Source organism: Euphorbia lathyris, chromosome 7, assembly GCF_963576675.1.
Source record: "Euphorbia lathyris chromosome 7, ddEupLath1.1, whole genome shotgun sequence".
Lineage (NCBI taxonomy): Eukaryota > Viridiplantae > Streptophyta > Magnoliopsida > Malpighiales > Euphorbiaceae > Euphorbia > Euphorbia lathyris.
In genome coordinates this window covers 84,183,693-84,210,425 of record NC_088916.1, presented here as the reverse complement: position 1 = coordinate 84,210,425, position 26,733 = coordinate 84,183,693, and the positions used below count along the sequence as shown (strand labels likewise).

General features: G+C 35.9%; 1 protein-coding gene and 1 long non-coding RNA gene across 2 annotated transcripts; both read left to right on the top strand.

Moving 5' to 3' along the window:
• The first annotated feature begins 13,355 nt into the window (after window positions 1-13,355).
• Window positions 13,356-19,276, top strand: LOC136235048 (protein DEFECTIVE IN MERISTEM SILENCING 3-like). The gene is made up of 7 exons (XM_066024562.1): window positions 13,356-14,614; window positions 14,842-14,956; window positions 16,838-17,075; window positions 17,387-17,578; window positions 17,652-17,969; window positions 18,613-18,838; window positions 18,919-19,276. The coding sequence occupies exons 1-7, from the start codon at window positions 14,528-14,530 to the stop codon at window positions 18,952-18,954; spliced, it is 1,212 nt and encodes a 403-aa protein (XP_065880634.1). The 5' UTR covers window positions 13,356-14,527; the 3' UTR covers window positions 18,955-19,276.
• A 5,484-nt stretch (window positions 19,277-24,760) lies between these two features.
• Window positions 24,761-26,733, top strand: LOC136234744 (uncharacterized). Its single transcript, XR_010691456.1, has 4 exons — window positions 24,761-24,909; window positions 25,246-25,366; window positions 26,222-26,304; window positions 26,395-26,733. It is a non-coding gene; the product is annotated as an uncharacterized lncRNA (long non-coding RNA).

The following is a 26,733-nucleotide window of genomic DNA, read 5'->3' as shown; positions in this document are numbered from 1 at the left end:
TCTTGAAGAGTACGCCTCCTTTCGTATGGACATATGATCAGGCCTTCCATATGATAAGGAGCCGAGTAGCGATTGCCTACCGCGAGGGAGATCGCGTTGTCTATATCCCTTATCGCGTTTTTGTTCAAGGTATTTTTTTATTTCCAAGTTGATGATTTCTTTTAACCCTTTGCAGGGGTGATCCTTTATCTCAACTCGCTGCAGATCGGGAGGTGAATGCCCTAGCGAGAAGGAAGAGGCGGATGGCAGGGACCACTTCCGTTGCAGGGGCGAATTCTCCTCGAGGGGCGATTACTTCTATTGAGGTGGCTTCTCCCGTAAGGGCCTCCGTTTCACAAGGTCCAGCTTCTGCTTCCGAGGACCTTCCCTTAACTAGGAAGCGAAAGCATAATGCGGATACAGAGTCTTCTCGTCCCAGAAAGAAAAACACCTCTGTGTCCCTCACTATTGGCGGCACACCCGTATCCGCCCCGTCCAAAGGAAAGAGCAGTACTCCAATTCACGAGGTATCTCAATCCATTCCCCCCTTTTTTTTATGTTGTTAACTTTTCCTCATGAGTTATCTGCTGTTCTCCTGATCTTTCTCCTTATGCATTCGCAGCCGATTCCCGACATCAGCGGGTGGTGGACTAGGACCTTTGGTATGGCCGTGAGCTTTTCTTGTAAGGACATTGTCTCTTCCATATGCAATGTCCTTGGGCGGCTCCCCTCTGCTTCCCGTGTGCGAGAACAAGTACCGCTTCCTACTGTAATGGAGGGGATTGAGAAGCGTGCCATAGAGGTATATTGTTGTTTTGGGGGTAGAGGCTTGTCATTCCCTTTCAAGGATCTTGTGTCCATAGTAATCGCATGTTTCTATTCGCCCTTTTTATTCACGAGCCGTTTTATATGCAGATTATCAATTTCGCGGAGGGCGCTCTCTAAAGGGATGCTGAACGAGCCAAAGAGTTGGAGAACCTTGGTACTGAATTGGCGACTCAGAAGTCGCTTTATGATGATGTCCAAGGGAAGGTAAAGGCTCTTGAAGGCGCTTGTCAGAAGGTTATGAGCGAGAAGGAGGAAGCTCTCAGATCCCTCCAGGCTAAGTCCGACGAGCTGCAAAAGGTCCTTGATGATCTAAATTCATCCAAGGAGGCTCTAGAGATGCAAAAGAAGAAAGCTGAGGAGATTCTAGCCGAAGATGGTGCTCGCATCTATTGGTATGGGGAGCGAATTCATGCCGCTTATGAGCATGGGCATCCAGATCGAGTACTTAGCCGCCCCAAGGTTCCCATCCCCGAAAAGGATCTAACTGAGAAGTGGGACAAGCTGGAAGCCGAGGATGCTGATATGGATGAGGTACTCTTCTTAGATTGGCAGAGTTTTCAGAACTCTCCAATTAGCTGCGAGATCCCTACTCAGAACGCGGAAAAAGAGGCACCACAAGACCTTTCTCAGCCTGAGCAAGAGGTACCGCCCTCTGAAGCGGTTACTGATTCGAGGGTTGAGGATTCGCTTGAAGCAGATCCGCCCACTAGAGGAGAAGAGGGAGCCGCTGAAGGCGAGGAGGGCCATAGGGGTGAAGGAGAGGAAGCTGTAGCATAGTTTGATTTATATCTGGACTGTTGTATGTAACAAACTGCCCGTATATATATATTTTCTTTTTCTTGCCGCTTTACCTATACGTGCGATTGTTGTTTTATTCCTTATTGCCCTTTGTTTTCATACGTGACCCTTGCCTTTTGCCGACTCCATATTTGTATTTCCTTGTAGTTTAGTTTCGTTTGTGCTAGGGTGGCCAGACCCTTTTTGCAATTTTTTGAGTACTCGTTAATTCGCTTAATTTTATGCCTTATCTTATAATTTTTCTTTCGAAAATAATATAATCATAAGGTTAATCATAAGGTTTTGCGAGTGATGCGTAATCATGCATCCGCCTTTCTTTAAGAGGCAACACATTTATGTGTTTTTAAGTTTAACCATAAGGTTTTTGCGAGTGATGTGTAATCATGCATCCGCCTTTCTTAATAGGCAACACATTTATGTGTTTTTAAGTTTAACCATAAGGTTTTTGCGCGATTTACCCGCCTTTTGTTTGTAGATAACACACTGAAGTGGTTGTCCTAAAAAGGATCCGTACTCAGACGCTGTATGCAACAATTGAATATCTTTATTGATAAAAGAAAAGACTTTTTGTTACATTGGTATATGAAATGTGTGGGATCAAAGCCTCATTAAAACCTTTTATCAGAAAACCCAGTGGGAAAAAACTCATAAAAGGAAAAAGAGTACTCGTCATTTCCCTGAACTACCCGGCCCGTTTATATAGGCGCAGATTTTCTAGATTCCAGGTGTGCGGGAGCTTTTTTCCGCTCATTTCTTCTATTTCAAAAGTTGATGGTCCCAGCTTCTTGGATACTCTGTATGGTCCGATCCAGTTGACGCCTAATTTGCCTTTGCCATCTCTGGATTGTATTTTATCCGCTTTTTTCAAGACCAAGTCATTCTCGTTGATTATCACTTTTCGCACCCTTCTGTCATGATATTTCTTGACCCTATTGCGGTATACTGCCATTTGCATGTAAGCTTTTTCTCTTCGTTCTTCAACAGAATCCAATGCATCTCTAATGTTGATAGGATTTTGTGTGTCGCAATAATAAATTATTCGATCTGTAGGCGACTTGATTTCAACAGGTAGGACTGCTTCGGCTCCATAAACCAGCGAGAAAGGTGTTTCGCCAGTTGCTGCTTTTACAGAAGTTCTGTATGCCCATAACATATGGGGTATCTCATCCGCCCAACCTGTTTTTTTATCGCCTAGCCGCTTCTTGATCCCTTGAATCATGGCCCTGTTGGTAACCTCTGTCATACCATTCGATTGGGGATGGTTTACGGAAGAAAAATGATTCTTGATCCCCATGCTTTCGCAGTATGCTTTGAACTTGACACAGTTGAACTGGGTGCCGTTGTCAGTTATAAGCTTTTGCGGGATTCCAAATCGCATGATAATGTTCTCTCGTAAGAACTCGATCATTCGTTCAGGTGTTTGAGCGGTTACTGCCTCCGCTTCTACCCATTTGCTGAAGTGGTCAACTGCGACTACCAAGTACTTCCTTTTCTTTGTCGTTTCTGGGAATGGACCCACTATATCGATTCCCCATGTTGCGAATGGCCATGCCGTCATTATAGAGATTTGTTCGGCTCCGGGAACGTGCTTTTCATTCGCATGGATTTGACAGCTGTGACATTTCGCTACCATCTTCTGGGAATCCTCCATCACATTTGGCCAATAGTATCCCATTAGCTTGACTTTTCTTACCAACGCCGCGGATGCTTCATGTGCGCCGCACATTCCTTCATGGAGTTCTCGCAGTACGTAGTATCCTTCATTGCGGCTAACACATTTCAACCATGGACATGTATATGATTTTCGATACAAAGTTCCATCTCGAATGGAGTATCTCGCTGATTGTCCAATTAGCTTTCTGGCTAGGCTTTTGTCATCCGGCAAATCTCCCTGCTCCAGATATTGGCGGATGGGTATCCGCCAATCTTCATCATCTTCCAGCTCTTCAATGACCATAATCTGATCGACTTCAAATGCCGGTGCAGATCTTATCTCCAAATTGCATGCTTTTTGATTCCATGGTTCTCTACTCGCCGCTGCTTTTGGCAGTTCATCAGCCTTTGTGTTTTGGCCTCTTGGAACATGCACCATTTCCCAGATGACTCCCTTGTGTGTTAACTCCTGCGTCAAACTGCCTACTACCTGATGGTATTTGACCAGATCTTCTTGTTTCACCAGATAGTTTTTTGTGATCTGATTTATCATGAGTTTAGAATCGCTGTAGATCACCACTCTTTCTGGCGTAAGTTCATTAAGCAGCTTCAATCCGCATATCATTGCTTCATACTCTGCGGCATTATTGGTAGTTTCGAATGTTAACTTTGCCGCATAGTACAGGCGAATAACCTCCGGACCTTTGATGACGACTCCTAGTCCAGCTCCATCCGTGGACAATGCCCCATCTGTGAACATGCTCCACTCTTCTTTTTGTGCCTTTGGACGTTCATCTTCATCCCACGTGAATTCATTCACGAAATCGGCAAGTACTTGACCCTTTAGTGCTGGTCTTCCTTCGTAGCGAATATCGAATTCCCCCAGGTGAATTGACCATTCCATTAATCGGCCGGATGCGTCAGGTTTCTACAGTACCTTCCGCATTGGAATTTCGGTTCTCACAATGATAGTATGCGCCTGAAAGTATGGTTTTAGCCTAGCCGCCGTGGTTATCACCGCGAGAGCCATTTTGTCCAACTTCGAATACCGAAGTTCTGCATCCTTCAAGACTTTGCTCACATAGTACACTGGATATTGTTGGCCCTCTTCTTCTCGCACCATCACAGTGCATATCGCCATACTGGTGATGGATACGTAAAGAAATAAATCTTCTCCATCCTCCGGCCTGCTCATTAAGGGCGGATAGCATAGCAGTCGCTTTATCCCTTCGAATGCTTCTTGGCAATCCGCCGTCCATTCAAAGGACCTAGACTTTTTGATGGCGTTGTAAAGAGGTAGACATCTCCTAGCTGAGCATGATATGAATCGCCCTAATGCCACCAGCCGCCCGTTCAGTCTCTGTACTTCCCTTATGTTCCTCGGTGTCTTCATCTCCATTACCGCTTTAACTTTCTCGGGATTCGCCTCGACTCCTTTGCCACTAACAATGAAACCCAGGAATTTTCCCGCTCTTGCCTCAAATGTGCATTTCTCTGGATTCAATTTGAGGCCATATTTGATTAGCACTTCCAGGATTTCCGTAATGTCCTTTGGGTGGTTCTGCATCTTCTTGCTTTTAATGATCATGTCATCCACATAGATCGAGAAGTTCTCGCCCGATTTGTCTGAAAATATTTTGTTCATCATTCGTTGATATGTTGCTCCCGCATTTTTCAGTCCAAAGGGCATCACCTTGAAGCAGTAAGTTGCCTGATGAGTTATGAATGATGTCTTGATTTCATCCGCCTTCTCCATGGGTATCTGGTGGTAGCTGGATTTCACATCGGTGAACGATAAAGCCTCAAATCCTGCAGTTCCATCTACTAATATATCAATGTTAGGCAGCGGATACATATCCTTCGGACATGCTTTATTCAGATCTTTGAAGTCGACGCACATTCTGTACGTTCCATTTGGCTTTTTGACTAGCACCACATTGGCTAGCCACTTCGGATACGTGACTTCTCGAATCGCATCCGATTTTAGCAAATCTGCCACTGCTTTTTCAATCGCCTTCTGCCGCTCTGGAGCGTGTCCTCTCTTTTTCTGTCGCACTGGGGTTGCACCTTTGTCCACATTCAACCGATGGGTTGCTATATCTGGACTTATTCCTTTCAGCACTTCATTCGGAGCGGCGAATGCCGACTCGCATTGGATCAACACCTCAGTAATGGCTTTCTTCATTTCCTCGGGGAGTCCTGCCGCTATTCGTACATTCTTGTCATTTGAGATGGCGAATAGTTCTGTTTCTCCTAATGCTTCTGCCGGCAACTTCTCATCAACTTTATCCTCTTCATCTGGCTTTGGTTCAAGTGACAATGTATAGGCTTGTTGAGACACAAGTTGATCTCCTTCAACTATGACTCGCCCTTGGTGTGTTGGCAAATGCAATGTCAAATGCTTCATTGAGATGAGCGACTCCGTTTCCGATAGGAACGAACGCCCTAGAATTATGTTGTAGGCCAACGGGAGATCAACAATTGCGAATTCTAGATCACCTCGCCATTTTAGATTCTTATCGCCCATTTCTGCTTCCAACACCACCTGTCCACTTGTTTGAGATGATTGACCCCCAAAACCAGTTACATCCATGAATGTATGTTCCACTCGCTCGTCATTAATTCCCAACTTGTTGAATGCAGTCCGAGTAATAATATTACAAGAACTGCCGGTATCAATAAGGACCCGCTTAACGTCCCATCCTTCTACGGCCATCGTAATCACCAAGGCATCCGCATGCGGCTCCGTGATTCGCGCAAATGAGTAATTGAGGGCATCCCCCCTATGCGTGTTGCTTTTTCGCTGTTCACGGCGAGCCCTTTTTGTTGGCGGCTCATAGATCCCGCCAGCTATCACGTTTATCACCCCTTTCTTCTGTTTCTTTTCGGGCCTTGCTTCTCCCTCATGCAGGAGCGTTGTTTTCTCATCAATCGTTTCTTTTCTTACGAATTGGCTTAGCTTGCCCCTCTCAATCAGCTTTTCTATTTCCTTCTTCAGTTCATAGCAATCGTTCGTGTCATGGCCATAAAAATCTCTATTTGTGACTACGAAGGATGTTCCCCTTATCACCAAAAAAATCCTCAAGTACGACTACAAAAAACAAAGTAAGATTACACATAATAACACAGACTTCTTTTAAAGAATGTTTGGTTTAAATTTCAGAGAATGAGAATCCAAATAAATGACTATTTCTTAATTTTGTGTGGTTCAATATAAAATTAGAATGTTATTCCCTTTGAAGTCGTTTAGTTCTTTAATGATTGGAAGAGAATTAATACAATATTCGTTAAAAATAATTTATCAAATAATAATAATATCTTGGTTTTTTATTACGCATATCCAAATTCCAAAGCTTTTTGGAACATTTGCTGATATCATAGTAGTATTTTGCGGCATCTTTCAATGCATATTTGTATCCATAACTTGTACATTTCTGGCTCACATGATAGCAAACCAATCAAAGCTTGTATTTTATTTTAGAAAAATATTGATATGCTGACAGTTTATACATGCTAAACCGAGTTTGAATTATTGGCATAAATGAATTTTTACGGGAGGGCTTAATATATTAAAAAAAAATCATTAATCAAAGACTTAGTATATCCATTTAAAAAATAGAGACTTAATGTATTTAAAAATAATTAATCAACAGTTTAATTTATAATGACTTAATGAATAAAAAATAAATTGATCACGACTCAAACATGCAATTTAACCACAGAACTTCGCGGATAACTATAACATGACTTCATTGATTAACTTTTACACATTACATAGATGTAAAAAAACAGTTCATAGATATGCATGCTTGTGAGATGATGGACTTCTTGAAGAGGATGTTTTAAAGAGCATATTTTAAAGAATTTTAATTCTTCAACTTTTTAGTTTTGATGTAATTTATGCATTGTCTGGTGATTAAAAGAAAGTTAATGTTTACACTTGAGAGAGAAAGCTAAAAAAATAAAAAATATTATTTCATAGTAAATGTGATACTAGAAAATTTTAATTCTTGAAAAATTTCATTTTGAGGTTGTGAATAAATTTTTTAAATCAACCCTTACACAATATAATACAATAAAAGCTAATAATATTAATCAGAAAAATAAAATATGATTAACTATTAATAGGATTCACTCGCAAACACAAATTGAACATCTCATATTTTGACATGTCATTTTTATAGAGATAGTAAAATTACACGTGATTTACGAAAACATTACAAAAATCCAATATAATATTATTAATGGGTTAAAATTTATTAAATAGATTTAGAATCAAATTTTTGGAAGATGGTGTTAATTTACTTCCTAATACAAAAATAACATTGAAATTTTAAAATTGTCGTTATATATTTTTAAATTTCTGTCACTAAAAGAGTTTATACATGAAAGAAAACAAGATGCTAAATATAATTTCTATCATTAAAAGATTTTGAATTGGGTTAAGTGAATTTAATTTTTTTGCAACCAAAATGAGGGACCAAATCTCCTTTGACCCAAGTTGCTAAATATAAAACTCAAATTCAGTATACTTGCAATTCATGGTTTTATATCAGATCCTCTAAGATTTTCAGTGTTTGTATATATATCCCTCTAATTGGATATCTTAATGCAATACACTTATCCAATATGATTTTATCAACAATAGGAGCTATGATGCTCATTCTCCTTCATGCTCTAACTGTGCAAGTTTCTAATGCAAATCCTTCTCTTCAATTGCCTCAAGTTTACCGTCATTCTTTCAATCAAGTTCCTGGCCGACTAGATCCAATTCATAACCCACCCAAACTCATTACAGCTCAACATCAACCTTCAACCCGAGTTTATGGTCATTCTTTTAGACAAGTTCCTGGCGGACCAGACCCAATTCATCACCGACCCCAACTCATTACAGCTGATCATCAACAGTCAACCCGAGTTTATGGTCATTCTTTTAGAGAAGTTCCTGGCGGACCAGACCCAATTCATCACCCAACCCAACTCATTACCGCTGATCATCAACAGTCATCCCGAGTTTATGGTCATTCTTTTAGACTATCTCCTGGTGGACCAGACCCAATTCATCACCCATCCCAACTCATTACTGCTGATCATGAACAGTCAAGCCGAGTTTATGGTCATTCTTTTAGACTATCTCCTGGTGGACCTGATCCAATTCATCACAGCCGTCATTCTTTCAGAAGAACTGCTGGCGGACCAAACCCAATTCATAACCCCGGACCTGGAGAACCACCCCAGCTCCCGACATACAGTCATTCTTTGAGAGAAACTCCTGGGGGACCAAACCCAATTCATAACCCTGGACCTGGATCACCACCTGAACATATCCCGACTGAACATCAATATTAATAAGATGTTATCTTGTTTAATTATGGGAAGTTCTATCATGAAAATTATCAATATAGATCCAATAATTAATAGTTTTAGTAAAATATATATGACTCTTCATGTTATGATCCATTTGCTTTATTATGATTAATATTATGTGTCACCGTTAGTATAATGTTTCAGCCTTCATCCCTATGACATAGACAAATAAGAAAGTGTGTTAATTCAGATGAATATATATGCCATAATGAAAAATTCCATGAGCTCGGTGTGAACCTGTCCTTTTATAAAATCCTTACAAAGTTACTATTATTTAATTGTCTAATGAAGAATATGTACTAGCTCTAGAACAGGTTTCATAAATATATTTTTTTACAACTTTTTCTTATATTAAAATGGATTTATATTTAAAATAAAAATGAAGTCAAAATTGTCCAAAACCTTTCATTTCAGTTTTTTGTTTACAATAGGTTTGGCTTAAGAATGGCAATTCACAAGATGTGGTGAGACAATCTATGCTAATTAGTAATTTGCTAAGATGAAACACCTTCTTATATGGAACTTAAACTTTACTTTTTGTTTGTATAAATTGAACATTCCATAGGTGATGATGCTAGCCTACACGGGATTGTTTCCGAGTTTATACAAAATAATAGTAGAGCAAGTGGAAGCAGAGATTTCATCTGTTGCTGCAAGAATTCTCTACGGATGTAAACGGGATGGGGCGGGGAATGCATTTCCCATCCCCTGATCTCCATCCCCGTCCCCACAGGGACCCCATATCCCGTTTAGAGATGTTCCAAAAAAGTTATTCACATTTCCCATTCCCTATTCACCCTGGGGAATCACTGTTTTAAAAAATCAGTAAAGGCAAAACGTTTAAGAAACAGTATCTAATAATACCAAATATTAACAACCATTCTCAAAATTTTCAAATAAAAATAAAACTAAAAATTGAAAACAATCAATCACCTAATTAAAATGTACTTAAAATCATCTAAAAATCAATTATCACATGGAATAATGGGGGATTAACGGGACGGTTTTCTTTCATTTTGTAATTCTTTCATTTATGAAAATTTTAGTTAGGTTGAGCAATTTAGAATTTAGTTTTGGTCTGTTCTCCTCTTTTTGTTTCTTTATTTCTTTGTATACTCTTCCTTTGCTTTTTAATAATATGCCGACCTAGTCGGGATGTCCGGCCTTTCCCTAAACCATCACCCCATTTTTACTGAAAAAAATTGTAAATAAACAAATCTATAATATTTCATTTTTTAGGAAAAATGGTGTTACTTACTGAATTTGTTTAAGCAGTTACATATACAAACAAAAATAATCATATTAATTTTATGTATTTTAAATAATGGTGTAGATTCCATATATACATTGGGGGTAGGTGAAGATTACTAGATCCGAGCTTCTTTGAACAAGCGTCTCTTGGAATTACTCCCCGCTGACAAAGACGAAGATGACAAATTTGAACGGTTAGAAAACACAGATGGACAATAAATGAAATCAAAATTCGAGAAGAAGTAAGACAGAAAATTAAGAAAACAAAGTGCAAATGAAGAAGAAGAAAAGCAGTTACCAATAAAACGTGTATTCTGAATAGATAAAGAATGGGTAGATTGAGAATGTGGGTAATTATTTGGGAACGGTTTATGGAGTTACAATATTTTAAGAAAATGGCACGTCGGGCCTTAGATATCTTCAAGAGATGATACATCAGTACTAATAACTACAAATTTAGTATATAGTATAGATTCCTGTTATATTTAAGCAAATGATATGTGGTAAGTCTGACTAGTTTTTTCGCTTTTTTTGAGCTTATATTGTGAATTGGTTACTAAGCTTTGAAATAGGTCAATAAAATTAGGCCTAATACATCACCAGCTCCCTGAACTTGTCCATAATAGTAGATTGGCTCTCTGAACTTGTAAGTGTCTCACCAGTTCCCTAAACTTGCTTATTTTGTATCACCAGCTACTTAAACTTGTCCATAAAAATTTATTAGCTCCCTGAACTTTGCAAATGTCTCACCAGCTCCCTAAACTTGCTTATTCTGTACCAACTGAATATGAAAACTTATTAATCCTAAATTCTAAAAATACATCTTCATCTATTTGTGAGGTAATTTTTTTCTTCCCCTACCTTTCAACCTATTATAAGAGTTAGTGTTAGGAGAAGGGTGTGCAAAGTGTGCTACATCACAGGGCCCCCAAATTTAAAGGGCCTAATCTTTTTATTATACAACATTTAAGTAATTTTATTATTATTTATTATGTCCAAAATTAAGTGAATGTTACTTATTCAGGAAATATCTAAAGCCTAATAGTTTAAGAGTTTTAAGGGGGTCCAATATTTTTTGTTAGGGTAAAGTTCAAATAAAACCCCTGTGGTTTCACTAATTTTCAGATAAAGGACTCTGGTTTACTTTTTGTCAAAACGAGGACTGAGGTTTTCAACTTTAGCAAAATAAGGACTTTTTCGATTGATACTATTAAAATCACCCTTAACAACTTCAAAAATATCATATTTTAAGAATTACTAATATTCTAAGCAACTTTAATTCTAACTTTTTTATTTCGAGATTATTTAGATGATGTTTGGTAAAGAGAGATAAAGTTAATGTTTAGAGAGAGAAAGTTCCAAAAAAGATGATTTTCTAAAATCGAAAATGTAGTTCCATAGAAAATATGACATTGAACAACTTTAATTCTTGAAAATTTTCATTTTGGTCGTTAAAGATAGTTTTAATAGCATTATTAAAAGTGTGAAACCTCAGTACTCGTTTTGACAAAAAGTAAACCACAGTCCTTTATTTGAAAATTAGTGAAACCACATGGGTTTTATTTGAACTTTCCCCTTTTTGTTATACAATATCTAATTAAATTATTTTTGTTATATTTATTATGTCAAACCATAAAGTTAAAGTATTTTTCTGTTTTATTTTATAGAAACAGTATTGTTATGTGTGAATGTATTAATTTTTTCTAATGAATAAGGTCCAAATTTTTCATTTAGCACAGGGCCCCGTAAATGTTTAAGACGGTCCTGGTTGCAGGATTGAGAGATCGAAATATTGAGGAACGAGAGTTAGTAGGGTTAAGGAGCAAAAATACCCTTACTATTTTGGGTCAGGAGTAATTTTACCCATAACGTGTAAAATGGTGCAATTTTACCCCTAACGTTAGTAGCCAAGAGCAAATTTATAAATTGGTGAAAATTTTGAATTATTTTGTCCAATTTGTACAAAAGATAGTATATTTTTTTTCCACATCCTAACATATGTTTGTGATTTGTTACCGATAAAATGATGCACGTATGAAGTGTAGATGACAAGATTCATGACCGAGAAGACAATTTGATGAATTATTTCTCAAATTAACCCAATTTATCAATGTTAAAGGTAAAATTGCTCTTGGTTTCCAACGTTAGGGGTAAAATTGCACCATTTTAGACGTTAGGGGTAAAATTACTCCTGTTCCAAAACATTATGGGTATTTTTGCACTTTAACACGAGTTAGTATTATGCTTTTTGTATTAGGTTGTTACGGAATAAGCAAGTTTAGAGAGCTGGTAAGACATTTGCAAAGTTCATGGAGCTAAAAAAAAATTATGGACAAGTTCAGAGAGCCAATCTACTATTACTAGTCTCACATGAAAAAAAATAATGTGGAAGATACATTGATTATGATTATAAAATAAAAAAAAATAAAATTAATTGGAGTTCGACCCATCTTTCTTCCTTATACACCCCCCTCTAACAAACAACATATATAAAGAGCCACTTTTTATCCCTATATCACCACGTATATCGCCTCTGTTAAAAATAGTGGTAGTGTATTTAGGAAACCACAATTACCTAATAGTATAATACAATGACAAAACTCCATAACTATTTAAATTATTATCTTATTCTTTGCCCATCCTATGTCTTTAACGCTCAGGAATTCTATAGTTATATTTGCCCATCCTAGGTCTTTAACGCTCAGGAATTCTTCGTCCCGTTCTTTTTAATTGCTTAATTTTCTTTGATCATTGGGATAATTCAAATTTTCTAATGTAAATTGGACTCAATTCCTCTCTTTCTAAGAAAAATTGTTTTGCATGGATGTTTATAAATCGATAATCAGATAATTTCAAGTGAATTTTGTTTTACTTGGTATATAAGTGAGTCACACAAATTAGTTTTGACAAGTTAAATTTGTTGTTGTCAAAACCTAACCGCGTTGATCTGAACCACGTATGGATGGTAATATTGCGTTTTGGGTTTAATGAATAGTTCTTTTCAGTTTGCAACTAACCATGGCTTAGACCATCTCCAACACATTTCATCAAATTTACTTCATCAAACCATGTTTTCATCATATTCTCTATCTGTTTTGATGTTGCTACAATGTTTTTACTCCAACCCATTTCATCATTATTAGAGTTAAATGATTTTGTATGGATTGATTATTAGTGTTAAATGATTCTTGATTTCTGGTTTTTATGTATATAAAATAAATGAAAAAGAAAATAAATAATATTATTTTATTAAATGATGCCCCATCAAAAAATGATGCTACAATAATTTTTTTTTAAATGATGGGAACGCGGGGGACACTTCGGGGATACTTTAGGGTTTTTTTTTTTAAAAACTATGAAAGTATAAGGGTTTTTTTTTTAAACTCAGAAAATATAAGGATTAAAATGAAATACTCCCAGGATTACTAGTATATACGGACACGAAATCTATTGAACCCTAAACTAAAATTGAAAATCTCTCCTGTGCGATGCATTGAACCCTAACAAAATTGAAATTGCTAAATCTTTTCTCTCATCTGATCGAGTTTTTCTGTTCAGTGGTACTGTGCAATCAGTTGTCTTCCTCGATTGCTTTGCTGAAGTCGATCCCTCTCATCTGGTCGATATACTTTGATCGAGTTTTTCCTCTCATCTGGTCGATCTGCTATGAATTAATTACTTATTAGTTAATATTATAGATGTTATTTGTGGTTTTATAATGACTTGAGAGTATTATTTGTGTTTTTATAATCACTTTATGAATATGATTTGTGATTTATATATTTGTGTATCTTTTGAATTTTCATTATAAATGATATATATATTATTAATTATATATAAAATTTGCTGTATCCCCGCCGTACTGTATCTCATATTTTTTAGAAATGTTGTTTGGCGTATCGGTTCGAATACTTGCACCAGTATGCATACCCCTATCGGTGCTTCATAGTAGAGCTGTAATTCTGGTGAAATTTGTATACTCTTGGCTTGGAAATTGATTTTTCTTTGTAATTGCTGTTTGAAAATCACGGAAGTTTCTTTGAATTATTGCTTCAATGAGAATCATAAATTTGGAGACCCTAAGAAGGATGGTGATTAGTGTGGCTGGATTCATTTTGCTTCACTCAGTGAACTATATTTTGAAAATTTTGACATGTAGAAAAGTAGAAGCCATGTATATGCTTGCATGGTTGTTATCAAAGAAATTATATTGTCAGCCATTGTTTTTGAATGACAGAGAACTTTTAAACTTTGCAGCTAATTTTGATGACTTCATCTTCCAATAATTAGGATATTATTTGGGAGCATAAGCTTTGAAGGCTTTTAATTTGTTCACTATATGCAGTGAGACCATAAAGAAATTATGTCTGAGGCTTCATATGTTTTAGACTTTTATCATCTTTAGATTTCAAAAGATTACTATGACTATTTCCATTATTAGTAAATATGGTGTTTGTTTGTCGGCTTTTTATTGTTTCTTGACGTGCACTGTGATGCATACAAATGTGCCTTGCTTTACCTATTTGTGTAAGGAACATAGTGTCATGTTGCTCTTTGAGATGATATGTTCATAGTTACAAATGTTAAGTCCATCCTTTTGTTTTAGCTGTAATTCTTACATAGAGTGTTTCCGCAGGATTTGTCAGCTCTGATGGAAGAAGAAGCTAGTATTATCCCAAGTAATGAAATGCAAAATGGTGGTTCTATGCAAGCCCAATCCGTCATATACAATTCTAAGGTTTTCAGTTTGCATAGGATCTTTACATTTTGTTGTGATGTGGGTGTAAATCAAAAGCAATTCTTCTGTTATTTATATTTTATTTTTATGGAGTTGACATTTGTAAAAAAAAAAGCCGAAATTTCACATTGCAATTTGTATTTTTTTAGACATCCTTTAAGTTACTGGAGCTTATTTACAATGTAAAGTAGGTCAAAGAACTAATTGTTAAATTGTAACCTTTGCAGAAATTTCAAGATGATCTACACACAGCGGGAATCCAAATCAAGCAGCATGAGGATAACTTGAAATTCTTGAAAAGTCAACGAAACAAATTAGAAGACTCAATACTTGATCTGCAAGGTATGCTAAATTTTATTTTTTGTGCCTCTTCTAGAGGATTAGTTCTTCTTGAAGATTACTCAGCTAAGAAGTATTTGCATGTGCAGTTCACTTGGATACAAGCACATCTAAGAACAAATTTATGTTGTGTAGTGTAATGGTTTTTAATTTAAGCATGGTAGCTACCTAACAAATTCAACTGAGTCACCTGTTTTTAATTGTTGGCCATTAATTCTTGGTTCTCCAGGTGCTTTAAGTACTGTGGTAGCAATGTTTAGATCTGTAATTCATATACACAGTTTCCTTCAATGTTTTAGTTAATTTAATTAGACAAGATATTTCAATAAAGTTTTTGCTGATATAAACAGAAAATGATGTTGTTAGGAAACTGTTGTAACTAGTCTAAATTAGAGTAAATTTATTTAGAAAGTGTTATTTTCGAAATTATCATTTATTTAGGAAGTCTTAGTATTAGTAGAAATAAGAGTTTATTTTCAGAACTATTATTTAGGAAGTTCTAATTCTAATAGGATAGTAGTTTATTTTTAGAATTTTTATTTAGGAAGTGTTAAATCTAATAGAATAGGAATCCTAGTTTAAGTTTGCCTTTTGTACTATTATAGAAAGGAACCATTTTATCATTGGTAAAGTACTATTTGAAAAACAAATTCAGAGGTCAGGAGTTCTCATCATAGAGATCCGGGTTTCTCTCTAACGAGCTGCATTAATTAATTCTCATCATACTATCTCGAAAGAAAAAGAAGTAAGATTCACTTTCTAATTTCAAGGTTCAAGGACCCGTAATTTGATCCAAAACTCAGGAGCTTAACAAAGTGGTATTAGAGCAAGTTATGGGTGAATCAAGTAATCTGGAAAAACAGTTTGAAGCCTTTTTGAGCTTCATACTGCAAAGACAGGCCAAAGGTGGAGGCCATGGTACTCCAACTAGAAACCATTGAGGAGAGTGGCAATCTAGCACAACAAGGAAGGAGACAGGGGGTGGACAGTAGAATACGACGGCAGGAGGAGGACTGCTTCCAAAATTCTCAAAACTGGATTTCCTAAGTTTGATGGGTCGTATGATCCCTTGAGCTGGTTGGTTGCATATGTGTGAGCATTTTTGTAAGCATCAACACACTGTTGAAAGGCACAATAGTGGTCGAAGTAGAGTTGCATAAATTTGCTGAATTACCAAGGGTATATGAAAAAAGAGAAATTATCAAGATGGGACCGCTAGCCAACCGTGGAAGGACAGTTTAGAGAAACGAAAGACTAAGGGGATTTGTTATAATTATGACTAATCGTATACATGAGGACATCAGTATAAAAGATATGACTGGCTGGAAGGACTGGAGGAACCTTTACTAGAACCAGATGATGAAGATCCTATCACCAACTGATGCTTTGGTGAAGTAGCTCCAGTTATCATCTTTGTGCATGACATCACACTCATTTTTGTAGGGGAAGGCAATGTTAAAACTGTTGTAGCTAGTCTATATCATAATAAATCGTTATTTTGATTAGGTTTAGGACTTACTAGTTTCATAATTGTTATTTATTTAGGAAGTCTTAGTCCTTGAGGAGTAGGAATTTATTATGAGAATTGTTATTTAGGAAGTTTCAATTCTAATAGGGGTATGGTTTTATTTTCAGAATTTTTATTTAGGAAGTTTGAATTATAATATGAGCAGGACCCGTAACTCAATCCAAAGGACCCGTAACTCAATCCAAAGCTCAGAACTTATAGTGTGAGCAGTTTTTTTTTATCTCAACTTCCAGTCAGTGTTTCAGAATGGAAGGATTTACTTTTAGATACTAGAATTGTTTGGAGATTTTATCTGTATAATCATTTGTGATGCATAATATCTCTTTTTCCATTTTCAATTTTTTCTACCGACAAATTTTATCTGTATAATTATCACTCCGCAAGACCTCCTAGTGGTGAAAGTGAAAGCCATTCCTCCAATCAGAGTGAGGAAGAAACGGTAAAGCAGATTCTGCAGCATGAAACTTTTGCTGCAGGCATTCTGTGTCAGCTGAGAACGCGCCATGGTACTCATGCACCTCAACTCGGATTCACTAAGGATGTACTTGGTATTGTTGCTACTTTGGGCAAGGTGGATGATGATAATCTTAGCAGGTTAGTTTGAAGTTGCATGTTATCTGTTATTGATATTTACTATCTATGTAACATGTAGAGTCTTCCTCTTCTATGAAATAAGTCTTATGATTAGTTTCCTTGCTAATATAGCATACTGGTCTTGGTTCTAATGTAGTCAGTTAATTTATGTACTCCACAATTCCAAGAGCTCTTATTATTTTCAATCAGTGAAATGCCTCCGTACTTACTGCCACAATGATCTTTGCTTTAAAGAGCTACGTGATAATGCAGTTGTCGTAGTTATCTGCACTATTTTCAATCTACTTTTACTTATTCTTTCTTAATTGCAGGCTTCTTTCAGAGTACTTAGGAGTAGAGACAATGCTAGGAATTGTTTGCAAGACTTACGAAGGTGTTCAAGCTCTTGAAACTTATGACAAGGAAGGCCATATAAATAGTGATTCTGGAATTCGAGGCTTTGGTACTACTATCGGACGGACTCTAGATGGTCGATTTCTTATCATTTGTCTCGAAAATTTAAGGCATGTATCTCTTTTTTTTCTTTATTGTTGTTTGGAATTCAGCTCTTGAATTACAAACTTTTTTCCCTTGTAGATCTTACTGTGGTGAATTTGTGGATGATGACCCTCAAAGAAGGCTTGATCTTCTACAGCCAAAATTGCCTAATGGCGAGTGCCCACCTGGATTTATTGGTTTCGCTGTTAACATGATCCATGTGGATTACATGAATTTGTTGTATGTATCCGATGTTTATGGCCTCAGAGAGACTCTATTTTACAGCCTCTTTTCTCGCCTGCAAGTTTACAAAAGTAGGGAGGAGATGCTACTTGCTCTTCCACTTATAAGTGATGGAGCAATTTCACTGGATGGAGGAATTATTAAGCCTAATGGTTTCTTTTCCTTGGGGAATCGGTAAGTATTTTGCTTTCATTATTGACATGAAATTGTCTTCCAATCGGATCTAATGGTGAATTTCAACGGTTTACAGCATCTCATTTTGTGGTATTTCGGAATTTGCTTTCTGCATGTAGGTAGTTTAAATGCACTAAGAAAGAAATGTCTTTCTGAATCGTGATAGATTGTAGAATTATGTATGTGCTATAATTCGATAATAATAGGCCACCAATAGGGTTCATAGCATTAGCCTCTGACCTTCCAAATTCAACTCATGATATTTGGTGCATGGATTTTTCTTCCCCCAATTTTTGTACAACTATCATACAAAAGAAAAGAAATACTTATTTTGTCTAGAATGGTCGATTCAAAGGGTGAGCCTTAGCGCAGCGGTAAACATTGTTGTTGTTGTGTGACCGAGAGGTCACAAGTTCACGTCTTAGGAGCGACCTCTTGCCAAAAAAATTGGCAGGGGAAGACTTGCCCCCAGTAGACCCTTGTGATGGGATCCCTCTCTTGCCCCTTAGCTGATGCATCTGGCTAGTAAATAACATATTTTGGCATACCCTATGTTTAGAGTTACATGTGTGTGTGTGAGCGCGTGTTGTGTGTGTATTTCTCATTTGGTATCTCTTCTTTCTTGATTTTTTTTGTTCCGCAGGACTGATGTTGATGTAAGATTTCCAAAACCTTCCATATCAGCAAATCCACCTGATAGCTACATGGAAACTGAGAATCAACTCAAACAGAAGACATGGGAAAAGGAGAAGTTGACAGAGGATTTAAAGCGAGAGCAAATGCTGTTGAATTCTGCAAGATTCAATTTTGAGAGAAAGAAGGAAGAGTTTGTTAAGTTTCTCTCAGAAACCTCTGCAAACACAGCTCAGGTATTGCACTGAACACATCTTAATTGAGTTGGATTGGAGTTGTATTTTGCAGATTTCAACAGCATTTGCTCTCGCTTCAGATGCAGGGAGGACAGGATAGGTTCAACCCTAGATGATATTAGAAGGGGGAATGAAATCCTTATCAGGATAGCAACTCGGAAAAGTCTTCTATTCCGTTATCGTTTTTGAATGGGTTACAAATTTCTTTTCGTGAAAAGAGCAGCTTATTCAGTTACCAGGAGCAATTGGTTTTGTAAAGTCAATGGTTTGAAACAATCCTTTTCGATCTATGGTGTGCAGTAAGGACCGGTTCGTATTAGGAGTAGCAAATCTGCCATTTTTTTCCTTTTAGTTTTTAACCATTAGGAGTAGAAGTGGGTAAATTTAGTAACTTCTGAACTCTTAACATCTTCATAATCAATGTTTTTAAAAATGTTATGCACTTCAAGTAGGAGCAACTTTTACAAGTTTTTTCATGAAGCCTGAAGTTTGTTTTTATTTTCGAACATAGTCATAATTTATAGGGATAAGGTACCAAAATAGGCCTAAGGTTTTTGGGGAAGTACCAATTTAGGCTCAACTTTCAAAATAGTACCAATATATATAGGCTTAACGCTTAAAACATAATATCAATTTAGACTTAACGTTTATAATATAGCATCAATTTAGGCCTCACGTACAAAATAGCACCAATATAGACTTAACGTTTACAAAATAATACGAATTTAAACTTAATGAAAGTAATTGAATATCCACAATATTTCAAAATATTGTGGATATTTAATTTAGTAGTCATGGAATCATTGACGAAAAACAAATATTTAAGCTTTTGCTTGTCCTCAACCAAATTAAATTCGAAAACAAGCACTCAAATAGATCAACAATGAGACATGATTCATTTCAAGTAACAATGTAGAAGATCATAATTTTGAGCCGTCCGAAACATGATAAACACCTTGAGTAACTAAACGATTTTTGAATTTATACTTTTGGCCATTAGTGAGACATTTTTCAAATAGTTGATGTTGGTCCCTTATAACGTGTTCTTTTCTTATGAAAAGGTTTACATAGCGTCACTAAGTAGATTCAAGACACAAGCTTAGTCAACTTGTGACTAAGTCTGCTTCTTTACTCGAGTCAGGAAATAACACTTAGAGTCTATTCCTGAACTCAGCTTCTTAGTAGACTTAACTCAGCGTGAGTTTCTTACTTAGTCAGCCTTTTACAGATAGAAGCTGAGTATAACAAGAGTACCTGCCTCTATAACTCTACTCACTCCTATATCTACCGCTGAGTACTATAACCGAGTACTCAGCCTCTCCTTTCTATTTTTCTAGAAATGATAAAGTGTTTGCCCTAAACAACAATTGCTAAGACACTTTAGATGATTGAAAATCACTCTAGACTTTTACACAATAATGTAGAAATTGGTGTAAGGTATTTGCTTTGCTTTTCTCACAGAAACGTCAAGTATGAATTTGGTCAGCGTTTCGACTAATTGAAGATCTGCATCGATTGAAGCAAATGGATGGCCTTTATATAGTGACACTTGAGGCACCTGGTCATTTCGAATTTCGAAATAACCGTTGGAGGGAAACGGCTTCCTGTCGTTGTCACTCCGGGCGTGCTCAGCGTCGTTGGCCAATAGGATTCTTGCATCTTCTGTCTTTGTCAGTCCACAGCAGAATGTTTCGACATTTAAGGAAAAGTCCACGAGACAGCTTCATGCGCCTTCTGAACTTTTTCCAAAGTAGAAATACTTTGTCTAGAAGTTGAACATTGTCTGCCGCTGTCCAGACTGCATTGTCGTCCAACTCAGCAGCTTCCACTTGAAGCTTTTGGCTTCGAAGGCTTCTCGATCCTTCTTTTGTTGAGTCGTCGTTTTGCTTGATACGACTTCGTTTTGAACTCTTGGGCCGAATGGTCTTGATGTGTTGACTTGGGCTTGACTTCCACTTTAAGGGCCTTTGGGCTTTTTAATCTTAATGTCTTGTAAACAATTAAACTCAACATTGAACAAACACATTAATGATGTGTTGCTTGTAATGTGTTGCATTTTTTATGTTTTTTTTGGATCTTTTGCAACATGGTTTATAGAATGTTGCAAATGACATGTCAAACTCACATAACTTTGAAATTTTAGAACACTAATTATAAAGTGTTGCAAGAGATGTGTCAAAATTGAAACACTTTTTATGTAAATAATCTTTCTTAATTCTATTAGATGCAAAACGACGTCGATTTGTATATTTCCACTACAAGAAAAGTGAGTATTAATAAGAAAAATTTAATGAGAATAAAAAATAGCACCAATATAGGCTTAATGTTTATAACATAATATCAATTTAGGCTTAACGTTTACAATGTAGCATCAATTTAGGCCTCACGTACAAAATAGCACCAATATAGGTTTAACGTTTTCAAAATAGTACGAATTTAAGCTTAACGTTTACAAAATATATCCAATTTAAGCTAAATGTCATAATTAAATTAACCATATTATATTCTTTTCCTATTAATTTTATATGTTATCTTTTTGTTTAGTTCTATTTTCTTTATAATACAATTAATTAGTATTCTTGCCCATTAAGATGTTATATTTGTTTTTCATCAACCATTCCATGGCTCCTAAATTCCATGACTCATGTAATATATGCAAACTAAAAGTAATTGAATATCCACAATATTTTGAACACTAATATGTATCAATATTATTTTAACTAGTGTTCGAAATATTGTGGATATTCAATTACTTTTAGTTTGCATATATTTTTATAAACGTTAAGCTTAAATTCGTATTATTTTGTAAACGTTAAGCCTATATTGGTGTTATTTTGTACGTGAGGCCTAAATTGTTGCTATATTGTAAATGTTAAGACTAAATTGATATTATGTTGTAAACGTTAAGCCTATATTGGTGCTATTTTGAACATTGAACCTAAATTGGTACTTCCCCAAAAACCTTAAGCCTATTTTGATACCTTATCCCTTTTATTTAACTATAATATTAATGATACATTATATTCTCACTATTTTCCTTAAATAATTACTCCAAAATTTAGAATTCCCCCCAAACAATCGGTCCAAATTTTTACCCCAAATAATTACCCAAAATTTAGTATTCCCTCCAAACAATCCCTCCAAATTTTTTTCCCTAAACCGTGAAATTCATTTGAAATTTTTGCCCCAAACCGTGAAAGCTTAGACAAAACACAAAGCTTCCTCGACTTAAATTTTGCCCCAAATCTCAGACACATCCACACCTCAATTCGATGGCTTGTGCCACCCAAATTCACACGAACATGAAATTTATACCCACCTAAATCACTAATCATATCTTCTCTAACCTGAATCGCTACTCATCCTGGACATTTTCTCGGAAGCAGAAAACCTAACTTTCTAGTTGAAGTTGCGTTAAGGGAGAAGTTTCTCCGACACTACAACTAGTGAGCTCTTCTCTTCCACCTTCATCAATGTCTCTTTCTTTTATGTACCTATGCCTTTAAACAAAGTTTTAGTTGGTTCTATATGGGTCATACATATGTTGCCTGAGTTTACTAATATGAGTCATATGTATGTAGCTTGGGTTTCCTTGGTGTTTATTGTTCAAATGTTTTTGCTATCTTTATGGATTGTTATGGGAATCTTAGATAAATGTTTTTTTTTCTAATTTGTGTCTAAGAATTTTCTTTTGGTTTTTTCTGCTTCTTTCAAAAATGATATTTTCATGTTCAAAAAGGAATTTGACTATGGAAACCTGCTGGTGTCTGAATTTATTGTAAGTGTGCTAGTGATGTTATTTAAAGAACTGCAGATCACAGACTGTCACACATTAACTTCTGAATCCTAATGATCAAATGCTGCATTTGTTAGTTGTTTTTCACGAATATCATGGTTCAAGATTGGATTTACTATATGAATTGCTATTGGTTTAAGGATGGAAGTTTTCAAAGGATATAAACTAATGGGGAATGAAGTATGCTTAATTAATGGTTTGACAGTTTATACATTTTAGTGTTATTTTCCAGGATGCTAATTCAGATATATTGAAATTTGATTGATTAAAAATCAAATTTCAGTCCAGAGTTTCTTCTTGTTATAAAGATTGACCAAATAGAATATATGTAGGTGGTCTCAAATGGTTACAGATTGTTCTTTCGTCATTTCTTGATAGATAATCACAATGTCTTATGTTCTGTATAAGAAAATAAAGCATCATTTTCTGATTTTACAAGTCATTCAATGATGAAAGGCTAATCTATGAACAATATTTGGAGCTGATTAGCAACATGAATAGAAATATCTAATTTCATGCTTCTAAATGCTTCTACATGGATAGTGTATATTGTTTTCTTTGTAATTTTGCAATTTATACTCCTGTTGACTTGTCCCTCGTAGTGATGAAGGGACTTAAAAACTTAGTTTCACTCTGAAACATCATGGGCTGACACACAATGTTGATTAAAGCTCGTTATTTTTCAGTTCATAGCTTATGTGTTAGTTATCTCAATCAATTGGGTTGCATATATAGTTAAAACACTTAAAATTAAACCTGCAATTTGCTGGTAATACCTGACTTATTAATTATGCTCTGCATCGTTATAGATATATTGGCTATCAATTTCTATTGAGATGAGTGACACAATGGCTGTCAAAAGTTATATTGTTTGGTTGACCCTGTGTAATGGCTGTCAAAAGTCGATTAATATCCGTGTGTTTTGTAGTCAAAGTGAAGAATCCAAAGCATGTTATAGAGCATGTGTCTTTCAATGTAACACTCAAAGTGCATTTATTTATTTACAGGCAAGAAAAAGTTTTTAGCAGAAATGAAGACTATAGGCAACATACACCATGTTAAACTATCTGATTTCGGTCTAGCAAGGCTAATTGAGAAGAGCCAAAGTCAAATTATAACTAAACTACGAGGAACGAGAGGGTAGGTGGCTCCCGAATGGTTGAGCAGAAAGATGATGGAGAACGTTGATCTCTTGCAAAAGTAGAAATGATACTTTCAGATCCACAAGAATCATCAATCTTATCAGCACCAAGATGAAACCATTGAAGGTAACTGTTTAATGTTTTGAAATTAATGAGTATTTTCCTTAATTTCTGATATTCTTTATCTGTCTAAATGTGTTGCCAACTATACTTTAGTGACTTTATTGTTTCAAAAACAACTTTAGTGAACACCATGCAAATACTCTTTACTCTATAGATGGTTGGTGCTCTTGACCAGCCACCAAGCTGCCAGCAGGAGATAGACCAGCAGCTATTGTATACTTGTGTTTCTATCCCAAACATAGAAAATTTACAGAATTTATTCACTACAATGGAAATGCTAGTACATTGATCCAACAACAATATGCTTATGCATAGTCTGTATGCAAGATTGTTTCATTAATTTATCAGAAACTATATATTGCCTTGTTAACTTTGCAGCATAGCTGTAGATATATAAATACAATGAGTTTCCTGCTAACATCTACAAACATTTTACCCTTTACTGCATTATTCCTGCAATTTTCAGAAAACACTGGTTGCTCTGCTCTCGTGTGTCAATTTATAACCTGTTTTTTTCCTCTAATGTTAATGTCTTTTTATGCATTTGGTGTTTTAAAAAAAATCATTTATTAACATGTGGCAGCATTAAGTGGAATTCAAAACTCCACGCGTTTAAAAGATTAGTTCACTGCTTGTACCTTGGAACTCTATTGCTATGCAACATTTGTTCTTACACAGATTTGTAAGGAACTTGGTTTACTTGTTGAGGTCTTTAATCTATCCCTTTCCAACTATATGCATCTGTCAATTTATCACTGATCTTTGTTTTCTTTCACTCACTGTCATGTTGGTTCCTTTTTTGAGCCTGCTCATTATGATCAGGTACTATGTTGGTTCCTTTTTTGAGATTTGCAGGAACTTTTTATAGAAGCCATTCATAATGGAACACTATAAGGGTTCTACAAGCTTATTTCTTATTTTAAGACAGAGTCAGAACCTGCTTAATGTGGTCTAGCAAGTCTTACTATGGTCTTGAATGCCTTTGCAATACCCTGGAAGAACGTGGAAAGGTATTTCCAGAATTTATTTGCACATGGTACACCTGGATGTTTTTGGTAGATATGCATGTTAAATGATGCTTAATTTGCACTTTTCTCTTCTTGCCCTGCTATCTTGTTACCCACCAATAGATTCTGAGTCGGTCAATCATGGATGTTTCATCTTGGGATGGAACTCTTTCACCGAATGATTATTGTGTTTTTGCTCATGCTTTTTCTGAGAGATGCAAACAGAGTAACTCTGCTTCCCCTCCTTGGTTAAGGTGGGTGGATTCTTAACACTAGAGAATAAACCAATTGAGGTCTGGTCTTGATGATAATCTAATAATGCTATTGTTTACTTTGTAGTGCATGACTGCTGTCAAATTTCATGGTTAATGCTTCGAACAGGATAATCATGAGGAATTAAGTGGCATAGGGGAAGAAGGAATTGATAATGCCAACAGCCTGAATTGATAATTCCACATTGGTATATCTTTCCATAACATCATTTTACTATTTTTTTCTTTGGTTGGAGCACCAAGTTTTTAGTAGTTGACATGGTTCAACCAGGAAAGTTACTTCAATCATTTGGCCCTTCTTGTTAGGTTCATAATAATCCACATGAAGCTCATTTTTATGATTTCCATATAGTGTATAGTGCTTCGTAAAAGGTTACAGTTCTATATTTTCGTGGTTATTGCAGTGGTATGTTAAGCTGTATAACTTAGTGTTCATATGATTTTGATTTTACAATGCAAGCATTGGTTTTTACCCATTCGAATTGAAAGGTGTTGATGTTGAAATTTCTCTCATTATGTCTCTAAAGATAACTTCACAATTGAGTCAAGTTTAAACATTGGTTATGACACTTTATGTGTTAGGGTAGTGTATGTTGTTTAGCATGTTAAGTTCCTCCTGTTATTGAATTCTTCTCTAGGGATGGTATGTTGGTTGTTCAAACTGGTTATGACACTTTAGTTTGATGTTTATTTTGTTTGACATTGAAATTGACATACTAGTTCCGAATTGGTGATTAGCGCCATGGCAGCCCCATGGCGAGGCGCAACCGCCATGACCCGTGCCTTGGTAGTTAGGGGCAGTTCTATTAAAAAAGTATTAAAAGAGAGAGAGATTATACGTTTATTAGAAGAGGAAGAGATTATACGTTTATTAGAAGAGGAAGAGACAGTCATTATAATTTATAAGAGTGAGAAGTTTAGTAGAAAGAAAACACATAATCTTAACAGAACATGTTTTACTTGAAAGGTTTTTATGCTAATTTTTTATTTTAAAATGTACTTTCATTATGTAATGTTCCTTTTGGATTATTTTGGTTCTATAGAGTTCCGCAAAGTTCAATCAGATTGGCTTCCATCACTGCTACAAATATGCACTTGAGGTATATCAGCTTCTGCTCTTTCGTGTGTAAGCACCATCTTCTCCTTTTTAGCTTGTGTGAATAATCATAGTTTAAATGGTGAATTTTATTGTCATTTCATAATTCTTTCCTGGCAGTCGATAAGGAATCATTCTTCTTGTCTCTCAATTCCTAATTCACCTACGTCGGCACCTCTCAATTCCTAATTAACCAGCGCGAGCTCGTCTAAACGTCGAGGAAGGGCTCTGTTGAAAAAGAACCAATTGCAAGGAGAAATTGAGGAGAAAGTTATCCAACTTGAAGAAGTAATGGAGGAGAAAATGAAACAAGTGGATCAAAAAGTGAGGAAGAGCTTGACATTAATTATAAACAAATTGGTAGAAGTTAATCCCAATCTCAACATTGATATTGAGGATATATATGGTGACATTTCAAATGAAAATGAGAATGCTACTGTCTTTTCTAAGTAATTTGAA